Below are 18,163 nucleotides of genomic sequence, written 5' to 3'. Positions count from 1 at the left end.
ACCTACAATTGAAAAATACAAATTACAAGAAGATTAATTAATGAAGTTACAAATTAGTAATGAGAGACTTGAATCAAGAATAAGAAAAAATTAAAGTTTTGAAGTTACCGTCACAATCTCTACAGCCATTTGTGCAAATTGGTTGTCGAACACTATGAATGCCACAACCTCTCCTTCAGGCTTCTTTGAATAAGGTGAGTTAAGCCATTCTCCACTCACAAACATTTGTTTAAAAGAAGTCAATGCAACAAGAACACTTTGCAACGTCAAGAAAATCGTTGCAAACCTTGTGACACCAACTCTCACCAAATCTCTCCCTTGGCTGTGTTGTCTCATCAAATTTAGAACCCAAGGGTGATTGTAAATATATTTGGTGATCCTCCTTGCATTTTCCACAATTGGAGTCACCCACCCAAGTTTGCCTATGTCCTCCAAAAGAAGGTCAAGGACATTTGCTGCACAAGGTGTCCAAAAAAGAGTGGGGTGCCTCACTTGGAGGATTCTTCTTGCAAAATAAGTTATTCCTAAGAAAGATGCAACCAAGTAAAACAAAGCCACAAGTACAACAAATGAAAATATTGGTAATGCCTAAAGGTGACAATTCAAAAGGATTCTACATGTTGACACATATGCTGCTACATTATCTGTGATGATTTGCACCACATTCTCTAACCCCACCTCCATCACAACCTGCTCCAACATTCCAGCCAATGTTTCCGCATTTTTCACCCTGCTGGAGGCATCAATAAACTTCAGGAACACTACATTGTCCTTGCAAGCAACCAAAAAATTTATAATGGTGCGGTTCTTGCCATCTGTCCACCCATCAGAAAGAATGGTGTAGCCACATTTTGCCCATTCATTTTTTTGTTCCTCTACCACTTCCTTTGCCCTACCAACAACATTTGTGAGCAACCTACAAGAACAAAGTGAAATTAGTTCTTAGTACTCAATTTTGATTTAATAAACAAGAAATCTATAAAACAAGTAAAAATGAAATCAAGTGGACTATTTAGTAATTTACTAACCTCTCACTCAACTCCTTGTGAGTAGGGGCCTTGTACCCCTTTCCTACAACTGTCATTGCGGTCACCAAATTCAGCCAATAAGGATTTTCCACCATATTGAATGGAATGTTGTTGAAGCACCAAAAATCAGCACATGCAATGTGGCATTTCTTATGTGCCTCCCTATTCCATCTAGTGGCCTCTAATGATGGTTGTGCTCCAGGTGTGTTCTTGGGCACAAAATAGTCACTCATGGACCCTAATCGTGATGCAATACTGGTATTGGCATTGCTAGAGCCAGGTACTCTACTAGAGGAACTAGATGCAATGGGCGAGGTGGTGGTGGGTTTGCGGATACGTGGGCCATGCCGAGAACCCACTATGCTCTGAAGTGCTTCTTGTTCCTCTTCAATATCAATAGAAGCACCTTGAGAGTCAGCTATGGCTGATCTCATGGATAGCTTTACCCTCTCCCTCTGCAATTTCTTATCTTCCTTAGCTGTAAATAGGGCATTCATTTCTCTTTTTATTTCAGGAGTGGTCCCTATGCATTCTCTAGCATCATGTTTGTCTATGCATGTAAGGTGGTATTTGAGGTGGTTGATGCCTCCATGAAGTAATCTTTCACACTTTATGCAAATAACTTCCCCAGGTTTGGGTCCCTCACATGCATACCTCCAAGCCCTATCTCTAGCACCTCTAGGATGGGTGCGCCTATATAACCGGATGGGCATGGTTCTAGTGGCCAATCATGACTTGCCATATTTAATGCTTAGTTAACCTACACATACAAACTGAAAAAAAAAGTTAACATTTTAGTTAAACAATTTAGCAAACTATCTAAATTGGTTAAAAAACATTTAGACATGATTTAAAGTTTAAAAAAAAAAAAAAACTATTAGGGTTTGATTTTGTTTTGAAAATTAGATGTTCTTCAAAAAAAATAGTGAAAAAATATGTAAAACTGTCAAAACTAGTGTTAAATCTTGTTCAAATAAGTTAAAAAGATTTTAGATTACTTAGGAATGATTTCTAGCTCATCTAAATTCAACAAAAAATAAACAAAATGTTTTAAAAAAACATAGGAAAAAAATTAAAAAACTAACTCGGGACTCTGATTTTTCTTGAAAATCCCCTTCAAATCCACTTGGAATCACTCAAAAATCACTCCAAATTACCTTGCAAGTCACTCCAAGTCAATCTTCACCCTTCTCAGCCCAAAACCCAATCAAAAAACACGGAATGAATAACCTTTTTACCGTTTTGTGTTTCCAGTTACAGGCGGGCGAGTTTTTGACTCGGACTCGCCGAAACTCAGTGAGTTTTTGGCCAAATCTTCATGGATACCAAAAACAAGAGCCCAACACTCTTATTTATAGACTTTGTGTCTCCAAATACCTTTGTTGTTAGTTAGTGATCAAGTCAAACAACATAGCACTAGAGAAGTCCCCCTCTAGACTAGTTTGGAGCCTTTGCAGCTCTAAGTGAGAGTCAATATGATCATTAAGTGATGCTTCATAGGGGAGCGTTCAGGTTGTGACAGAATATGAGTTTTAAGTATAATGAGTAGTCAAGCGAGCAAGTGGATATCTTCATGTTAGAATATAGAAATGATAACGATCAAGGAAAGATGAGCAATCAATTGAGATGAATTGCTTGATGAGGATCAATCAAGGCTGAAGTGATGATGAGGTTGACTTGATGAATGATGATAAGGAGGCTTTGAAATAAATTGAATAAGGATCAACATGATAGTGAAAGCAAATGGATAGGCTAAGTGTTGAAGTTAGCAAAGTTGAATAAAGAGCAATACTTCCTTCACTGCCTCAAATCCACGACAGTCATGACAAGTCTTTCCTCACTACCTTAAATCCACGACTAGGAAGGAATACTACCCTCATTGCCTTAAATCCACGGCTAGGAAGGAATACTTCCCTCATTTTTCTAAATCCACGACAAGGAAGGTGGTTGATGATTTTTTTCCTTGACTTGATAGGATCCACGACTTGGCAATGGTAAGTGCAACATTTTGATATTTGATCAAGCAAAGGAATAAGTTTGATGAAGGGTGAAATTGATAATGGCAACCATGACTTAAGGGAGGCAAGCAAGTTTTTCCACTTCCCCTCCAAATCCACGACCATCCCCAATGTTCCCTTGCCTCCTCAAATCTCCGGCCATCCTTAGCAACATTCCTTCATCCACCAAAATCCTCGGCCATCCTCATAACATTCCTCTACCTCTTCAAATCCACGACATAACTCAAGGAGTGATCTTTGCTCCATTCACCATAATCTGCAGCTGTCTTTGACACATTCCCTTACCTCGTGAAAATCCCAGCCATCATGAAACTTCCTTCCCTCATACCTCCAAATCCTTGGCCATCCTAAGCAGATTCCCTTACGCATCCAAATCGACGCCTAGGAAGGAAATATTTCCTTCATTGCCCAAAATCCACTACAATCTTGTTGAAGGGCAGCAATTTGTCTATCACTTGGTAGAAACCCAAACCAGACCTGAAATTAGGAAAATCATACATGAGATTGGAATTGACAACATCATTTCCTAAGTGAAAATGAGTCATCTCCAGATCTATGTGAAGGTTTGAAGGCATGATTTAAGACAATATAGAAGACTTAATTTGCATAGTTCTTGATTTATATTCGTTCTCTTTTCAGGTTGAAGCCATAAGTAAAACATATGAAGGGGGGCAAGTGGGGATGCTACATCAATGAAGGGGTCAAGGAGATTCAATCACATGGAGAGATCACACTTGGAACATCAAAGAAGAAAGCAATGCAATGGGAAGGAATTCAAGTATGACAAGAAGATTCAAAGAAGAAGGAATGATGGTGAATCAAGGAAACAAACACCTCAACCTAGCAAGTGGAATACGTCAACATGAAGTTTTGATGCAAGGATGGAGGACTTAGGGCATTACAACACAAGGATTGCAATTGTCATGAGGGAGACTCCAATAATGCAAAGAGTTGCTTTACAATGAGGGATTCCCGAAAGACAACATGAAGTTTTGATGCAAGGATGGAGGACTTAGGGCATTACAACACAAGGATTGCAATTGTCATGAGGGAGACTCCAATAATGCATAGAGTTGCTTTACAATGAGGGATTCCTGAAAGACATCAAGATATACAAAGACAAAAATGATGAAGAACATGTACACATCAAGATTCAAGATAGTTTCAAGACTTATCCTTGAGATGAAGAAATTTTGCAAATGTCTTAAATTTCCTCCTGAAATCCAAGATCTAATACAAGATCTAAATGGAGATATCTCTACATCATGGGAGGAATTAAGGTCTAATACAAGATTCAACGTGAATTTAGAAGTACAAAGAAGGATAAGTGAAGGTGATCAAGTCAGATAAGATGATGCATTTTGGGAATATCTCCCACCATCATCTCATTCATCAAGTGCTTGGAAATGTTGAGTATCAAGAGATATTGCCTGAATCACAAACACTTGTGATGAGTTACAAGGAGTAAGCTGAGGTGGCACCTAGTCATTTTCAACCCAATCACATTATTTTCAACCCAATTACATCATTTCAAATCAAGGTGTCTGGATTCAATGCAGACTCATCCAACGAGGAGGATAACTACCAAATGTGGAGGTACAAATTTCGATGTACCTAACCTCATCATTCATTGGTTGGAATTCAATGATGGACGTGTCCTAACAATGTAATTTTATCATTGGTAAAGCATTAAATGTTATGTAATATGTGTAACAAATCCTAATTAAGGTTTCTATCTTTCAATCTTGGCCATTGATGTGGATTTGATATTGGCCATTCAATTGTATTGAGAGCACTATAGAAGACTCCATTCTCTCATTTGTAAAGGTGAATAGTGGATCAATAGTAGAGTTAGCAGCCGTATCATTTGCAAGTAGAGTAGAGTAGGAGGAGAAGGCAAAAATTGCTGTGAAGCTTGTAAATAAATATCCTTTTCATTGAATTCATGGTGGATAGTGGTGTTTCTTCTACATATTGCACGGTTTCTCGTTGTATCATCATGTTAGATGAAGTTCATTGATTGTGATGGAGTAATGTATGGATGTTGATAATTTCTTAGTTCATACTATTTGTGGTTGGATGATTTTCAATTATAGTGCATAGTTATCCTAAACATCAAATTGTGCTAAGTTCAGTTGTGGATATGTTTATTCAAGTTGTGCCAATGTATTGGGTATTTGGATGAATGATTCATGATATGAAAACCTTTCATCTCCCTTAGAAGATTGCAGCAGTTTTGTCTAGTTGTTGGCAACATGGCAAAGCAAAACCCGGTTTAAGGAATGTGTCCATCCAAGCATGATCTAGTGCTATCATTGATCTTAGGAGTAGTGTAGTATCTCTAAACCCTCATTCTTTTTATCTTTTCTCCAAGTCAATTAGATCTCAAGTTCTAGCCACATTCAAGCCACATTCAAGCAAGAGTTCAAGTATGAACCTAAGTCGCCCTTGTGATTCCGGCAATATCACATCAACCATTGAGCTTATCCACACACCAAGACCCGACATATGGAATCTTGGAGTCACCTCAAGTGATCGCTTAATTCAGCGATTGAGGAGATTTTGTTTAGGCTAGGATAAGATACCTTGGTATTTTATTGTGTATGAAGTGCATAAAAAATACATCAATAGTATGCTTCATCACAGTTTTGGATTACTCATGGGCACAATCAGCTTCGGTTATCTAGTTTTCAAGTCACATGGTGTAGCTTGCACACTTTTAGACTACTCATGGGCATCATTAGCCTGATTTCTTCAGTTTTCACTAACAAAAATGATAAATATAGAAGTTGAATGACCTTCTACAAAATTCATCGCTCGAAACAGAAAATGGTGATGAAAATTTCATAGCAAGTGGGTGTAGTATTCTTTCAAAATGGGATATAGTATTGTAGAAAGTTGATTCAATTTGAGAAAACAAAGTAATTTATATAGTTTCTCTTGTAAAGCTCAAGTTTATATATATTAAATGAGACAAGAGAAGATGATAGAACACTTGGCTTGATGCTTCAACAACTATCAAGTGATTCAAACTTATAATTACACTAATGAACATTGACTTTTTTAGAAGGGAATCTTTTCAACATTATGGGAAATCGGAAATGATTTTGTAATATGGTATAGGTCATTCTAAAAAAAATTAGATGTTTCGTCATAGCTATGTGTATTATCATAGTGCATATTCTTTTATTAGTAAGATGGAGATCGTTCCTAATTAAAATTATTGCTATTTTAGTTGAAGGATAAATATTTGGTCTTACAAAAGGAAATTGTTTTTTTTCTATGTTATTTGATATTGAAATAAATAAAAAATATATTGGATATCTATCATGACTTTTGTAATGACCCCCTTACTTTTTTTTTTAATTATTTCAATTTTCAAACACCACAAACACCCGTTAAGGTTAGGAAATATAAACTCGATACTTCTGAAAGAGAACCCTTCCACTTTCTGATCACCAAGAGCCCAACGTGGGAAGGTGAAACCATATGGTGAATAGGGGATTGTTAGCTCCAATAATCAACTGAAATTACAATGCCGAGCTGCAAGCTAGCCCCTTCTGCTTGTCCAACGGGCAAGAACAACTAAAAAAGAATTACTCAACCACTTTTCAGTGGGAGGACGATTATTACAACAAGGGAATAGATCACTCAACCACTTATGCAGTGGGAGGACAATTATTTACAAACAAGGTAATAGATCACTCAACCACTTATGCAGCGGGAGGACTGAAAAACTTAATAACAATCCACTCAACTGCTTATTCAGCTGGAGTACTGAAGTATAATGAGATAAGATAGGTGGTAAATCCAGCCTCTTCCACTTATTCAGTGGGTCTTGTGATACAATTTAAAATAAGATAGTTGTTAGTACTACTAATCAGCTTTACATTACATAACATGAATTTTCAGATTAAAAGATATCACTGTCCAAAGCTGCAAATAATGTTTAATGCACTCCACATGCTACAATGACCAACTACCCCCAAAATCAACCTCACTCTCCAAATTTCAGAATCTGATATACTTTTCCAGCAAGCTGAATAACACAGATGAGCAACTTCTAACCACACTAAAATGCACACTACTCCTCCAAAACTCAATGAAAAGATTGGAGACTGATTGCAAATGATTTCTAGGAAGGAAGCGACCTGATTAAGACCAACACAACTGCAAACTTGCTCAAAGCATTAATGCACACATTTCTACACAACCCCAGCATGGTACGGTCTGGGAAGAGGGTGATTTGGTCTAATAATTTCACAACTCCAAATTAGACTCTGAAAATTGGCATAAAGGATCGCCTAGGGCTTAGGAAAAAGATGAGAGAATACCCAAAAGCCACGAAAATTTACCCATAGACTTATGATGACAAAACCACTTCAGCACTACAGCCGACCTGCAACCTAAAAACAAACAAACACCCGAAAACACATCAGAAAACATCAAATGTTAATACATCGATGAACTCCATTTGTTCTTCAATGTAAAGAACAATCTCTCAATCTCAACTGGTTGCTATGTTTCAAGCAAGAAGCCAAGAATCAGCTAGGAGGTATGCATTCCTCGAAGCAATCACTTCGAATTTCGGCAGCACTTCGTTGCAAATAAGCATGAATAGTCTCAAATGAAGGCCAAGGCACATATTTATAACTTCCTCCTCAAATCGAACTTCTTTTCCCTCTAATATGGGATTAAACGACGACATTCCAATTTCCTTAATTTGCATTTCATTTCATTTTTCCCAAAATTGCCCATCACATGGTGGCAAATACACTTTATAAAAAAATACATCAATAAATTGTATTATGGCGTCCAAAGAATAAAGTGAATTATATTATAAAATTATCTTATTTTCCTCCTAAGGCATCCATCTTGCCTTAACAATAATTCATCTATAAAATATTTTTGTCAATCAAGAATCGTCTAACATATAATTAATTAAATGACTTTAGATATCAATATAACTTAAGCAATCCCCCTTAAATAAATTGTCCAACTTTTGCCTTAAGTTATAATTTAATTTAAAACACCATTTTTTCATCAAATACTTAACTTGCCAAAACAAGCTCCAAAAATGTTTGAAGACAAACTGCTCAAACTGACCTACGAGAAATAGCCATCTGAACTGACTAGCTGAACCCTTGCTAAAAATAGTACTGCGAAAACTAGTACTTAATAAAAATAGCATATTGCTAAAAATGGTAAGTGTGTCCAAATGCATTTTAACCACATTCTGAGTAGTCGTCGCAACTTACTAAAAATAGTAAGTCTAGAAAAGTCTTCAGATTCAATTGCATGTCACACCATAGAGAAGCTCTTCGAAAACCTAGAAAAATCCAAAAAAATGAGCTATCCTCACACCCACTTACTAAAAATAGTAAGTTTACCAAACTTCATTGATTGCTACGCTTGTACCATCATTGCGAAGCTTTTAGAAAATTCAGAATCAAAACTGTAAAACTCCAACATGTAGGCCACCAAAATTGCCAAAACATCCTCCTAGAAAATAAGAAACCCTAATTCTGCCTCTGACTGACCAACAGGTCTCGAGATTGGCCAACAATCTCCTAAACAAACTAGAGCGGAAAAGGGGACATTACAACTTTCAAGTTTGAAAAATTGATTTCCAATCAATATATTGTATTTGTTATATTTATGGTGCTTTTGTTTAGCATATACATAATATGTGGTATTCTAAATGTATTTGATATCTATCTGTTGATTTTTTAGATCAGATTGATAGCAATTAACCAAATTAACACAAAGAACAAGAAGAACACCAGAATACCTTGGGAAAACATTCCTCTTGAAGGTGAAAAACCCAGCAGTGAAATCTAAGATTGTATTAGGTAAGTAAGTATCACTTTATACAAATGCGCTTCACTTCTCGAAGCTGTATAAATAGGTCATGCACAACTGCACATAAAATCCTAACAACACTAGGGCATCCGAATGCAAAAGGTGCTGATCTGATCTGCTGTGAACATTCGCTCTCCAAGAATGAGTTCGCTGTATCAAATAATGGCTTCGCTGTGTGCTAGTCTGAGTTCGCTATCCAAGAAGGAAATTCTCTGATTAAGGAATGATTTGCTGATGAAGTTCTCTCTGCTGATGAGAGTTATAATTCACTGATTGATAATTATAGGAATGAATCTTGCACTTCATCTATATATGGGGTAGACACCTCTTCACAAGAGGTCGGCTCCTCAAATCAATTTACATTTTACAAGTATTGGCGGACATGTATAGGGTCGACCATATAAGATATCAACTACCATTTACAAAAGCAGTTTAACATATCGGTGAATATAAGAGATCATAACTTGGACCTATAATTGTCTAAGGCTGATTAAGCCAATTGGACAATTATGTAAGCTATGTCGGCCCATAGAAGAATCCAATCATAGTTACAACATCAACACTCCCTCTTAGCCAGGGAGGAATCCATAGTGACATCCACGATGGCTACTCCTAGAGGGAGGGCCTATCATGGCTACTCTCATGTATGGAAATGCAAATGTACACAACCACCATGGCTACTCCCAGAGGGTGGGTCCATCATGGCTACTCCCATGAATGGAAATGCAAATGAACACAAGTACCCATCACGAAATTCTCAACGTGATGTCGTCATATCATCATGATGTTCACCATGGCTACTCCTAGAGGGTGAATAAATACAAGTGCTAACTCATGGAGTCTCTCACATGGCATCCACCATGGCTACTCCCAGAGGGTGGGACAAGGGCATTCATCTCAAGCTTCTCTCGTCGAGAAGAATGCACTAACAAGGGCTTGCACCTCAAAATTCTTTCGTAGAGAAGAATGCACTAAAAAGGGCTTGCACCTCAAACGTCTCTCGCAGAGAAGAATGATATCAACAGAGAAGAATGCATTAATCATATCTTCATGATGATGTGGCTCCCTTTGAAACTGATATCAACCTTCTGACCTCCTTGTCCAAGGTTGCAAGACAGACGCCCTCTGAATTTGATATCAACCTTCTTTTAGAAGAAGAAACCTTTTGAGTTGACTTTTGAACTTGGCTCCTTCTGAGGTGTCCCTACGTCAATTTCCGCAAAGGAAGCTAGATGAGTAGATCTGAATTTGCAATCTCGAGCAATGTGGCCATACTTGTGACACTTGTAACATTGAATGCGAGAGAAATCCTTCTTCTTTTTTGGTTCTGAAACAGGATCTGGTTCTCTGTCTGTATCCCTCTTTCTGCTTTTGTCTCTTTCCATTGCACTATGTGTTGCAAGGACTTGATTGTCCACATCATAATGGTTACATCCAATTCCTCTTGTTGCCAACCTTGACTCTTCTTGAATACAATCAGCTCGAAGGCGATTGAACTTGGGTAACTTATATCTCGCATTGATGGTTTGAATAAAGGGTTCCCAAGTTTGACGGAGACCATTAAGTGCCATCATAACAAGATCTGTGTTAGCAATATTACCCCCAATAGTGCTCAACTGATTTCTTAAATCGGTAATCTTCATAAAGAATGAGATGACTGAATCATCTTTATCCATTTTTACATGATGAAGTTATTGCCTCAATGCGAGGGCTCTGCTAGTGTTGTTGATCTCAAACAATCCTTCCAAGGTTTTGAACATATCTTTGGCTGATGACATCTTGGAGATGATAGGCACTAAATGATCCATCACGAAATCAATCAAAATCTTCTTAGCCTTTATGCCATTTTTCTTCCATTGAAGTTTCTCAGCTTCATCTGCTGGTTCAGATACATCATCCTTCCCTACAAACTCAAGAAGGTCATTTTCTTCTAGTGCAAGAATAACTCTAACCTTCCATGAAGTGAAGTTTGATGCACCTTCAAGTCTATCTTCGACTCTGAGACCGTTCACCATTTTCGAGGCTTGATATTTCTTCTTAAAGGTGAAGGAGGGAGAGCTTGCCTGCTATCAGACAATCTGTGTAATGTCGCCTTCTCAGTGAGGAGTAGTTTAGTGAGCCATTAGCCTATTCTGGAGACCTGTAGGCTAACTGGAAGAAGAAATTAGGGTTACCTATTTTCTAGGACTCATCTTAGTTTTCAGGGATGTTTTGGTTGGAGTTTGGCAGAATGAATCGAGGGTTTTCTGTAAGCTTTGCAGTGGTATGACATGCAATCAGTTCAGGGGAGTTTGCAAAACTTACTATTATTAGTAAATTGATGTTAGCTATCATGATTATTGGGTTTTTCTGGGTTTCCCGTGCTGAGCTACAAGGTTCGAAGAACAATCTTTTTGGAGTTGTTTCCAGGACTTACTATTTTTAGTAAGTGTCATTTCAGGCAGTTCTATTTTTAGCAGTTTAGTGCAGAACTCCAACCCAGTTTAGTTTGACGGTTTTCAACACTTCAATTCGTAGTTCAATTTGGTACTGAACAGTATTTGATTTGCAAGTGATTTTCTAAAGTTTAATATTTAATTATTATTGTTGGACGACTTAGGAAAGGGAAAAGTACCTTTTTATTCGAAAAATTATTAATTCTCCTAAGTCAGGCGATATGGATGAAAAAGTGTTTAAGTTATAATGTTTTTTATGTGGCAAATTGTGGACCAAGGGGAAAAGTTCGAACTTGGAGCCTAGGAAGGGGACTTCCATCTTGGCTGTGATATGCTTGAAAAAAGATGAAATGAAATATATCGCCAAATGTGAGTGGGATGAAATGACATGTGATTGGGGCGTATTTGGTGAGCATTTGCATTTGAATTTGGCTGGGCAAAGTTATAAATAAGTTACTTGGGCTCTCATTTTGCATCCATGAAATTTGTATAACGATGTGCTACTGGAATTGTGCTAGACTTGTGCTTCGAAGTTACGAGCTTCTTAGCCTATGTCAGTTTCGTGCTTGTGATATAGCACCTAGCTGTGGAGAGACTACTTCTCACTAAGAGGAATAGATAGAGCATATTGAGAATGGATTGCATCAGTTGGTTTTCTGTTTTTGTGAGAGTTTTGTGTGTTTCCTGGTTGCTGGATGGCGTCATGGCTGAAAAATATTTTCACTCCTAAGTCTTTGTGCAGGCTCCTGCTGTTTCTAGGTATTGGCTCTAAACATTCCTATGCATTTGGTGATAAGATTTGTAAGTTTTCAGACCCTAGTTTTGAGTCTTCAATTTTAAAATGCAAATAATATTTTTAATCCTAGATGTACTTTAAGGAGGTGCATTGGGAAACGTGCTATTTGTCTAAGGTCAAATTGATGCTGTCTTCTAGTTTGTAGTTGGTTGCTTAATGCATATTGTTAGTTTGGGTGTGTTGTGGGGTGATTTGAGTGAGTTTTGAGTAAGTTAGGAGCATTTTGGTGTGGATTGGTGTTGCTGGTTATGCATTTCCAGCATGCTGTCTTATATATTAAATTTTCGAAAGTTTAATTTTGGGTGAGTTTTTGAGAGTGTGAATTGTTTGGGTTGTTAGAGGATGTTTGGAGTTCTTGTTGCAGCTGCCAGTTCTTAATCAACACTTGGCTGTCAAATTCTATATTCATTGTAATGTTGGTTAGTAGTACTAATAGCAACATTTTGGCTTTCTGCTGTCCCACTGCATAAGTGGAAGAGGCTGGCTTAGCCGCCTACCTTAGATTACCAATATTTCTTAAATTCTGAAATCTCTGTAATGAATTGTAATGCTGGTTTGTAGTTAGTAGTACTAACAGCTATCCTCTCAGATTTCTCATTTGTTCCCACTGCATAAGTGGAAGAGGCTGGCTTAGCTGCCTATCTTGAATTTGTTATATTGTCCTCCTGCTACATAAGCGGTTGAGTTGAGTGAATTCCATTTCTAATCCCCCCCCCTGGATAAGCGACTGAGTGATTGCATTCTTCAGTTCTTTGGCTTGTCCTTGGCTGGTTTACCGCCAAGTGATTGCATTGTTTTTCAATATCCCGCTGTATAAGCGAAAGGGGCTGGCTTGCTGCCCGAGTATGGTAATCAATTTTAGTTATTGGCATCTAACGATCCCCTCAACACTATATGCTCTCACCCTCCCAGATTGGGCTCTCGGTGATCAGAAAGTGGAAGGGTTACTTTCAACAGCATTTGGTTTTCATTTCCTAACCCTAACGAGTGTTGTGTTGATTGTAATTTGGAAAAATCAAAATAAAATTTAGGGGGATCATTACAATCTGATTACGATCGACTCAAACCCGCTCTGATACCATGTTGATTTTTTGGATCGGATTGATAGCAATTAACCAAATTAACACAAAGAACAAGAAGAACACCAAAATACCCTAGGAAAACCTTCCTCTTGGAGGTGAAAAACCCAGCAATGAAATCTCTGATTGTATTAGGTAAATAATTTTCTCTTTATACAAATGTGTTTCACTTCTTGAAGCTGTATAAATAGGTCATGCACAACTGCACATGAAATCCTAACAGCACTAGGGTATCCGAATGCAGAAGGTGCTGATCTGATCTGCTGTGAACATTCGCTCTCCAAGAATGAGTTTTTTGTATCAAATGATGGCTTCGCTGTGTGCTAAACTGAGTTCGTTAGCCAAGAAGGAAATTTGCTGTTCAAGGAATGATTCACTGATGAAGTTCTCTCTGTTGAGGAGAGTTGTAATTCGCTGATTGATAATTATAGGAATGAATCTTGCACTTCATATATATATGGGGGATGTTGAGACATGGACCAGCTAGGACTTGAACCTAGGACCTTCCATCGCTGCTGGAGTGCTCTACCACTGAGCTACTGACCCATCCTAGACCAGTCCATTGTCGGTCCGGGTGTGGCTTATTTCCAACACCAACACCCCCCCTTAAGCCACACCTCTCTTGTGCTTGGGGCTCCTAGCCTGGACCTGGCTCTGATACCATGTTGAGACATGGACCAGCTAGGACTCGAACCTAGGACCTTCCATCGGTGCTGGAGTGCTCTACCACTGAGCTACTGGCCCATCCTAGACCAGTCCATCGTCGGTCCGGGTGTGGCTTATTTCCAACACCAACAGGGGAGACACCTCTTCACAATAGGCCGGCTCCTGAAATCAATTTACATTTGACAAGTATTGGCGGACATGTATAGGGTCGGCCAGATAAGATATCAATTACCATTTGCAAAAGTAGTTTAACATATCGGTGAATACAAGAGATCATAACTTGGACCTATAATTGTCTGAGGCCGATTAGGCCAATTAGACAATTATGTAAGGTATGTCAGTCCATAGAAGGATCCAACCATAGCTACAACATCAACACTATCATGATCTTCAATTTTGAGAAATTGATTCCCAATCAGTATATTGTATCTTTATATTTATGGTACTTTTGTTTACCATATACATAATTTGGTATTCTAAATTTAATTCCTATTTTTGGGCTACATTTATGAATTTTATGTGTGTTTTCAATGGATATACCCGACCCTTTATTTTTGACACACTGGCCTACTATACCCAAGTACCTGTACCCTTCACTACGACCAATTGTGATTTGGCAACTTAGCTTTTGACATTTAAATTGAAGGGCTAATCCATTTTTTTCTAGGAACTGAAGTTTGACAACATAATCACAAAATCCTTGTTTAATTGACATACCTCATCGGAGTTTTCTGTTTGAGTAAGGTATATTAATCATCCATCTGATTTCTTTCAAAACAAATGACAAGCCATTGAACTGATGTTGGTGGTAAGTATAGAATGGAAATCCCTAGGTTGAGTTTCTGCTGTACAAATGATCAATCTGCAAAATGTTTTAACTATTAATGATATTTGTTGGATATTTGGATAAAAACATTTTTATGTTTCCTTTCGTGGTTTGAAATCTAATTTATTCTTAATCATAAAAATTATATATTATCTACATGACTCCTTATTAATGTTTGGTTATTTTTCTACCATATACTTCCCTTTTTCATTTGTTTGGATTTTCGCTAGATCAAATAAATGGTTTTGAGTTTAAATTGTGTTTTATGAAGGTACATGGGTACTATAACTGGCATAGGTGACTTGGATCCTATTCGATGGCCAAATTCACAGTGGCGTTCTATTAAGGTATTGGTTATGCAAAGTATCTAAACTGTTGTCAAAAATCATGTTCTTTAATAATTAGTTTATGGTAACTATATCACTCATTTTGCATCATTTTGTATGAAAATTATTTATCTGATTTAATTTGTGCCACTATTTCACTTGATTAAGTCCTAGTCCATAGAATTGGTGTTGAAAAGCCTAGATGTAGCTAGAGGTATTTTAATTTTTAAAGCTTGATCCGTTTCTCTAGTTTGAAAGCCATTAATTACAGCTTAGAAATTCTAAGTTCAGTTTAAATTAGTATAAGATTGAATAATGACCTAAGTTGTAGTTTGAAATAGAATCCCCTTATAACAGTCATTTCCCCTTAAGACGCGTGCATTGTTAATGTTTTACTTTCTTTTTGTCAATTGAAATTCAAGATTATAATATTAGCCTAGAATGAATGCTAATATTTTCCTTGTTCTAAAATAACATCAACTTGTAGAGGTAAATCAATCTTTTGCACAAAGTAATTCCTCTACATTAGGAATTCAATTCATTGTGATACAAGCATTGTGTCATATAACATAATAGAAGAGAACCCAGCAGATGGAAGATAACTCCATTATCTGATATCATAAATTTTAGTACATCAGAGACATCTCTGTTGCATTGGATAACATAGGATGACACGACATATTGTTTTTAATTAGCATGATGATAAATGAAATAAATTGACTAAACTTCTACTCTAGACACGATGATTTGAATGATGTACAAGATTTATTACATATTATCTTGCCCACTAATTCTAATATCACTACATAATATTGCTAGTTGAATTGGTAATCTTTTTTGTAGGCTAGCTATGAATGATTTCGATATGGTTTTCATCTATTTTGGTGAACTAAGACAATTCCTCTATAATATTCTAGAGCTTTGACATTTGAATATAAACCTATTTTGTTTGTAACAACCCTCTTTGATTTCTTACAATTTTTTTTTTTGTAATAGTGAAATAACAACAAAACACTAAATAACAACATACAAATCTGATAACCAACCAATATAACACAACATACTTTATTTTATTTATAACAACTTAAGAAATTTCCCAAATATTTAATTGATATTAAAATCAGATATGAAAAATCTTTTCATAATATTTATGAGAAACTCCAGCTTGAGTTTGACCGTATGAGCACTCAATAGAATGAGGTAACAACAAAGTAATGTAATCTTTATATGATTTGCACTCTTATTTTGTTGATGTAGTTGCAACAAGAGAAATCACAAGGTAGTTTCACTAAGGCTTAAGCCTTCAAGAAATTATGATGTGAACCCTCACAAGGAAACTTATAGTGGCCCAAATAACAAAGTAAAGTCTATTAAGAAACTTTAAGGTATTTCGCCAGCTTGGAACATACAGAAGGTAATGGAAGCTACTTAATACTTTCTAGAATGCTTCCTATCTTGATTGTACAACACCAACATGCAGCCTTGTAACTTCAAAAAAATTGCCAATAATCTTGCTGCAGGGAAAGTTCACAATAACGAGTCCCATTTTTTGGCCAAATTAGGACAGTGAAATCAGCAACTTTCATCAGATCTTCATTTTTGAACACCTATAGCAGCTAAACCATTAAGAATTTAAAATGATGCAAGCTAGTAATTTGTGAGATGTTGTTTGCAGATTCTAAATATACATTTAAAAAAAAATTGAAAAAAAAATTGCGATTTTTTTTTCCGAACTTTTAATAACTTGATTTTTATAGTAAACAATGTTTTTAAAAAGTGATGTTTATGTCGTAGTGCATAACTTATTCTAGAAGAGGAAAAAATTCTAATTTTTAAAATATAGATTTGTTACACCAATATGTACCAAATGGATATTTTTCATAATTTTTTGTTGCATTTATTCTGTAAAATTAATTTTTGAAGTGACAGTAATTATAATTAGGGCAAAGGTGTATGTCGTATTGCATAACTTCTTTTGTATGCATTTGAATTAAATTCTTCTTTTTTTGTTGAAATTAGGACATCAATACCTAGGGAACATATATTTTTTACAAATTCTTTTCTCTATTTTTCTATTTTTTCACATGTGCAAAACAAAAACCTTAATGTTTGCTGAAAAACCTACATTCACAAGAAATTAAAAATAATTATAATAATAAAATTAAATGTATTCAAATTTATACCTTTTGGAAAGCTTATAATAAGTGTTACACACTTATAAAACATAACTTCTAAATGAATTCATTTGATCCCCCAAAATGTAAAGAAAAAATGTTTTTTGTCAACATTTTGATAGGTGCAGGGGAGATTCTATTGCAGGTATGATTTAAGACTATAAGGGTTCTATCCAAGGGAGTTTAATCTAACCCTCTATAATTAAAATCCTTTAAAGGGAACCTCTCAAGGATTAAATCATTATGTTTTCTAAAAAAATATGTGATTTAAGGTAAAAATTAGGATGTCCTGAAAGTGGGACACAGTGTTGCGGGACCACCGCAAGATATAAATTTACAAGCACTGTTATAGCGAGGTTATTTTTTATGGCTAGATATAGATATAGAACAACTACTCAAAGTATGGCCAAAATAAAATATAAGAAATCGCCATCGAAATAACAATGAACATATGATCTAATCTGGGGCCTACTAGTGGTGGGCGAGTGTTAAGCGATTCTAATGGTATGTTCATTTTAGTGGTGGCACTCCCTTTGGGTAGCCAAACAAACCACCTAGTTGAAGCTGTGGTAGCCTATCACAGTTTGAAATTGGCCGCATCTAAAGAATTTCGCGAAATATGATTGGAAGGGGACTCTCTCAAAATTATAAATTGTCTCAATAAGATTAATTCTTCTAGTTGGTTCATTGGTTCTTATATCTTTGATTCATTGGCTATCCTCAATTATTTGGTAAATTATTATATCTCCCACATATCTAGGGAGGGCAATTGTCTTGTTGACGACTTTGCCAATGTGGGGGTTTCTAGTGACTCAACACAATATTTGCATAGTTACAAGTGAGTACCTCGGGATATTAAATCCATCATTAGATGAGTAGAGTGGCCGCATTGGAACTATCATCTAAGGATATAATGGCTTGGGTACTCTTCACACAAATTATGGGTGTTGTTT

General features: G+C 36.4%; 1 protein-coding gene and 1 non-coding gene across 3 annotated transcripts in view; one reads left to right on the top strand and one right to left on the bottom strand.

Moving 5' to 3' along the window:
• The window catches only part of LOC131037169 (auxin response factor 12), a 172,570-nt gene that overhangs the window by 119,444 nt on the left and 34,963 nt on the right, over nt 1–18,163 (top strand). For both annotated transcript variants that reach the window (XM_057969240.2, XM_057969239.2), the window contains exon 10: nt 14,982–15,057. In XM_057969240.2, the coding sequence (XP_057825223.2) occupies nt 14,982–15,057 (76 nt within the window). The remainder of the gene's footprint in view (nt 1–14,981; nt 15,058–18,163) is intronic.
• On the bottom strand, nt 13,892–13,962 carry TRNAG-ACC (transfer RNA glycine (anticodon ACC)). The gene has a single exon. It is a non-coding gene; the product is annotated as a tRNA-Gly (tRNA).

Source organism: Cryptomeria japonica, chromosome 9 (genome assembly GCF_030272615.1).
Source record: "Cryptomeria japonica chromosome 9, Sugi_1.0, whole genome shotgun sequence".
Lineage (NCBI taxonomy): Eukaryota > Viridiplantae > Streptophyta > Pinopsida > Cupressales > Cupressaceae > Cryptomeria > Cryptomeria japonica.
Note: the sequence above shows the minus strand (reverse complement) of the source record. Positions and strands in the feature narration are given on the sequence as shown.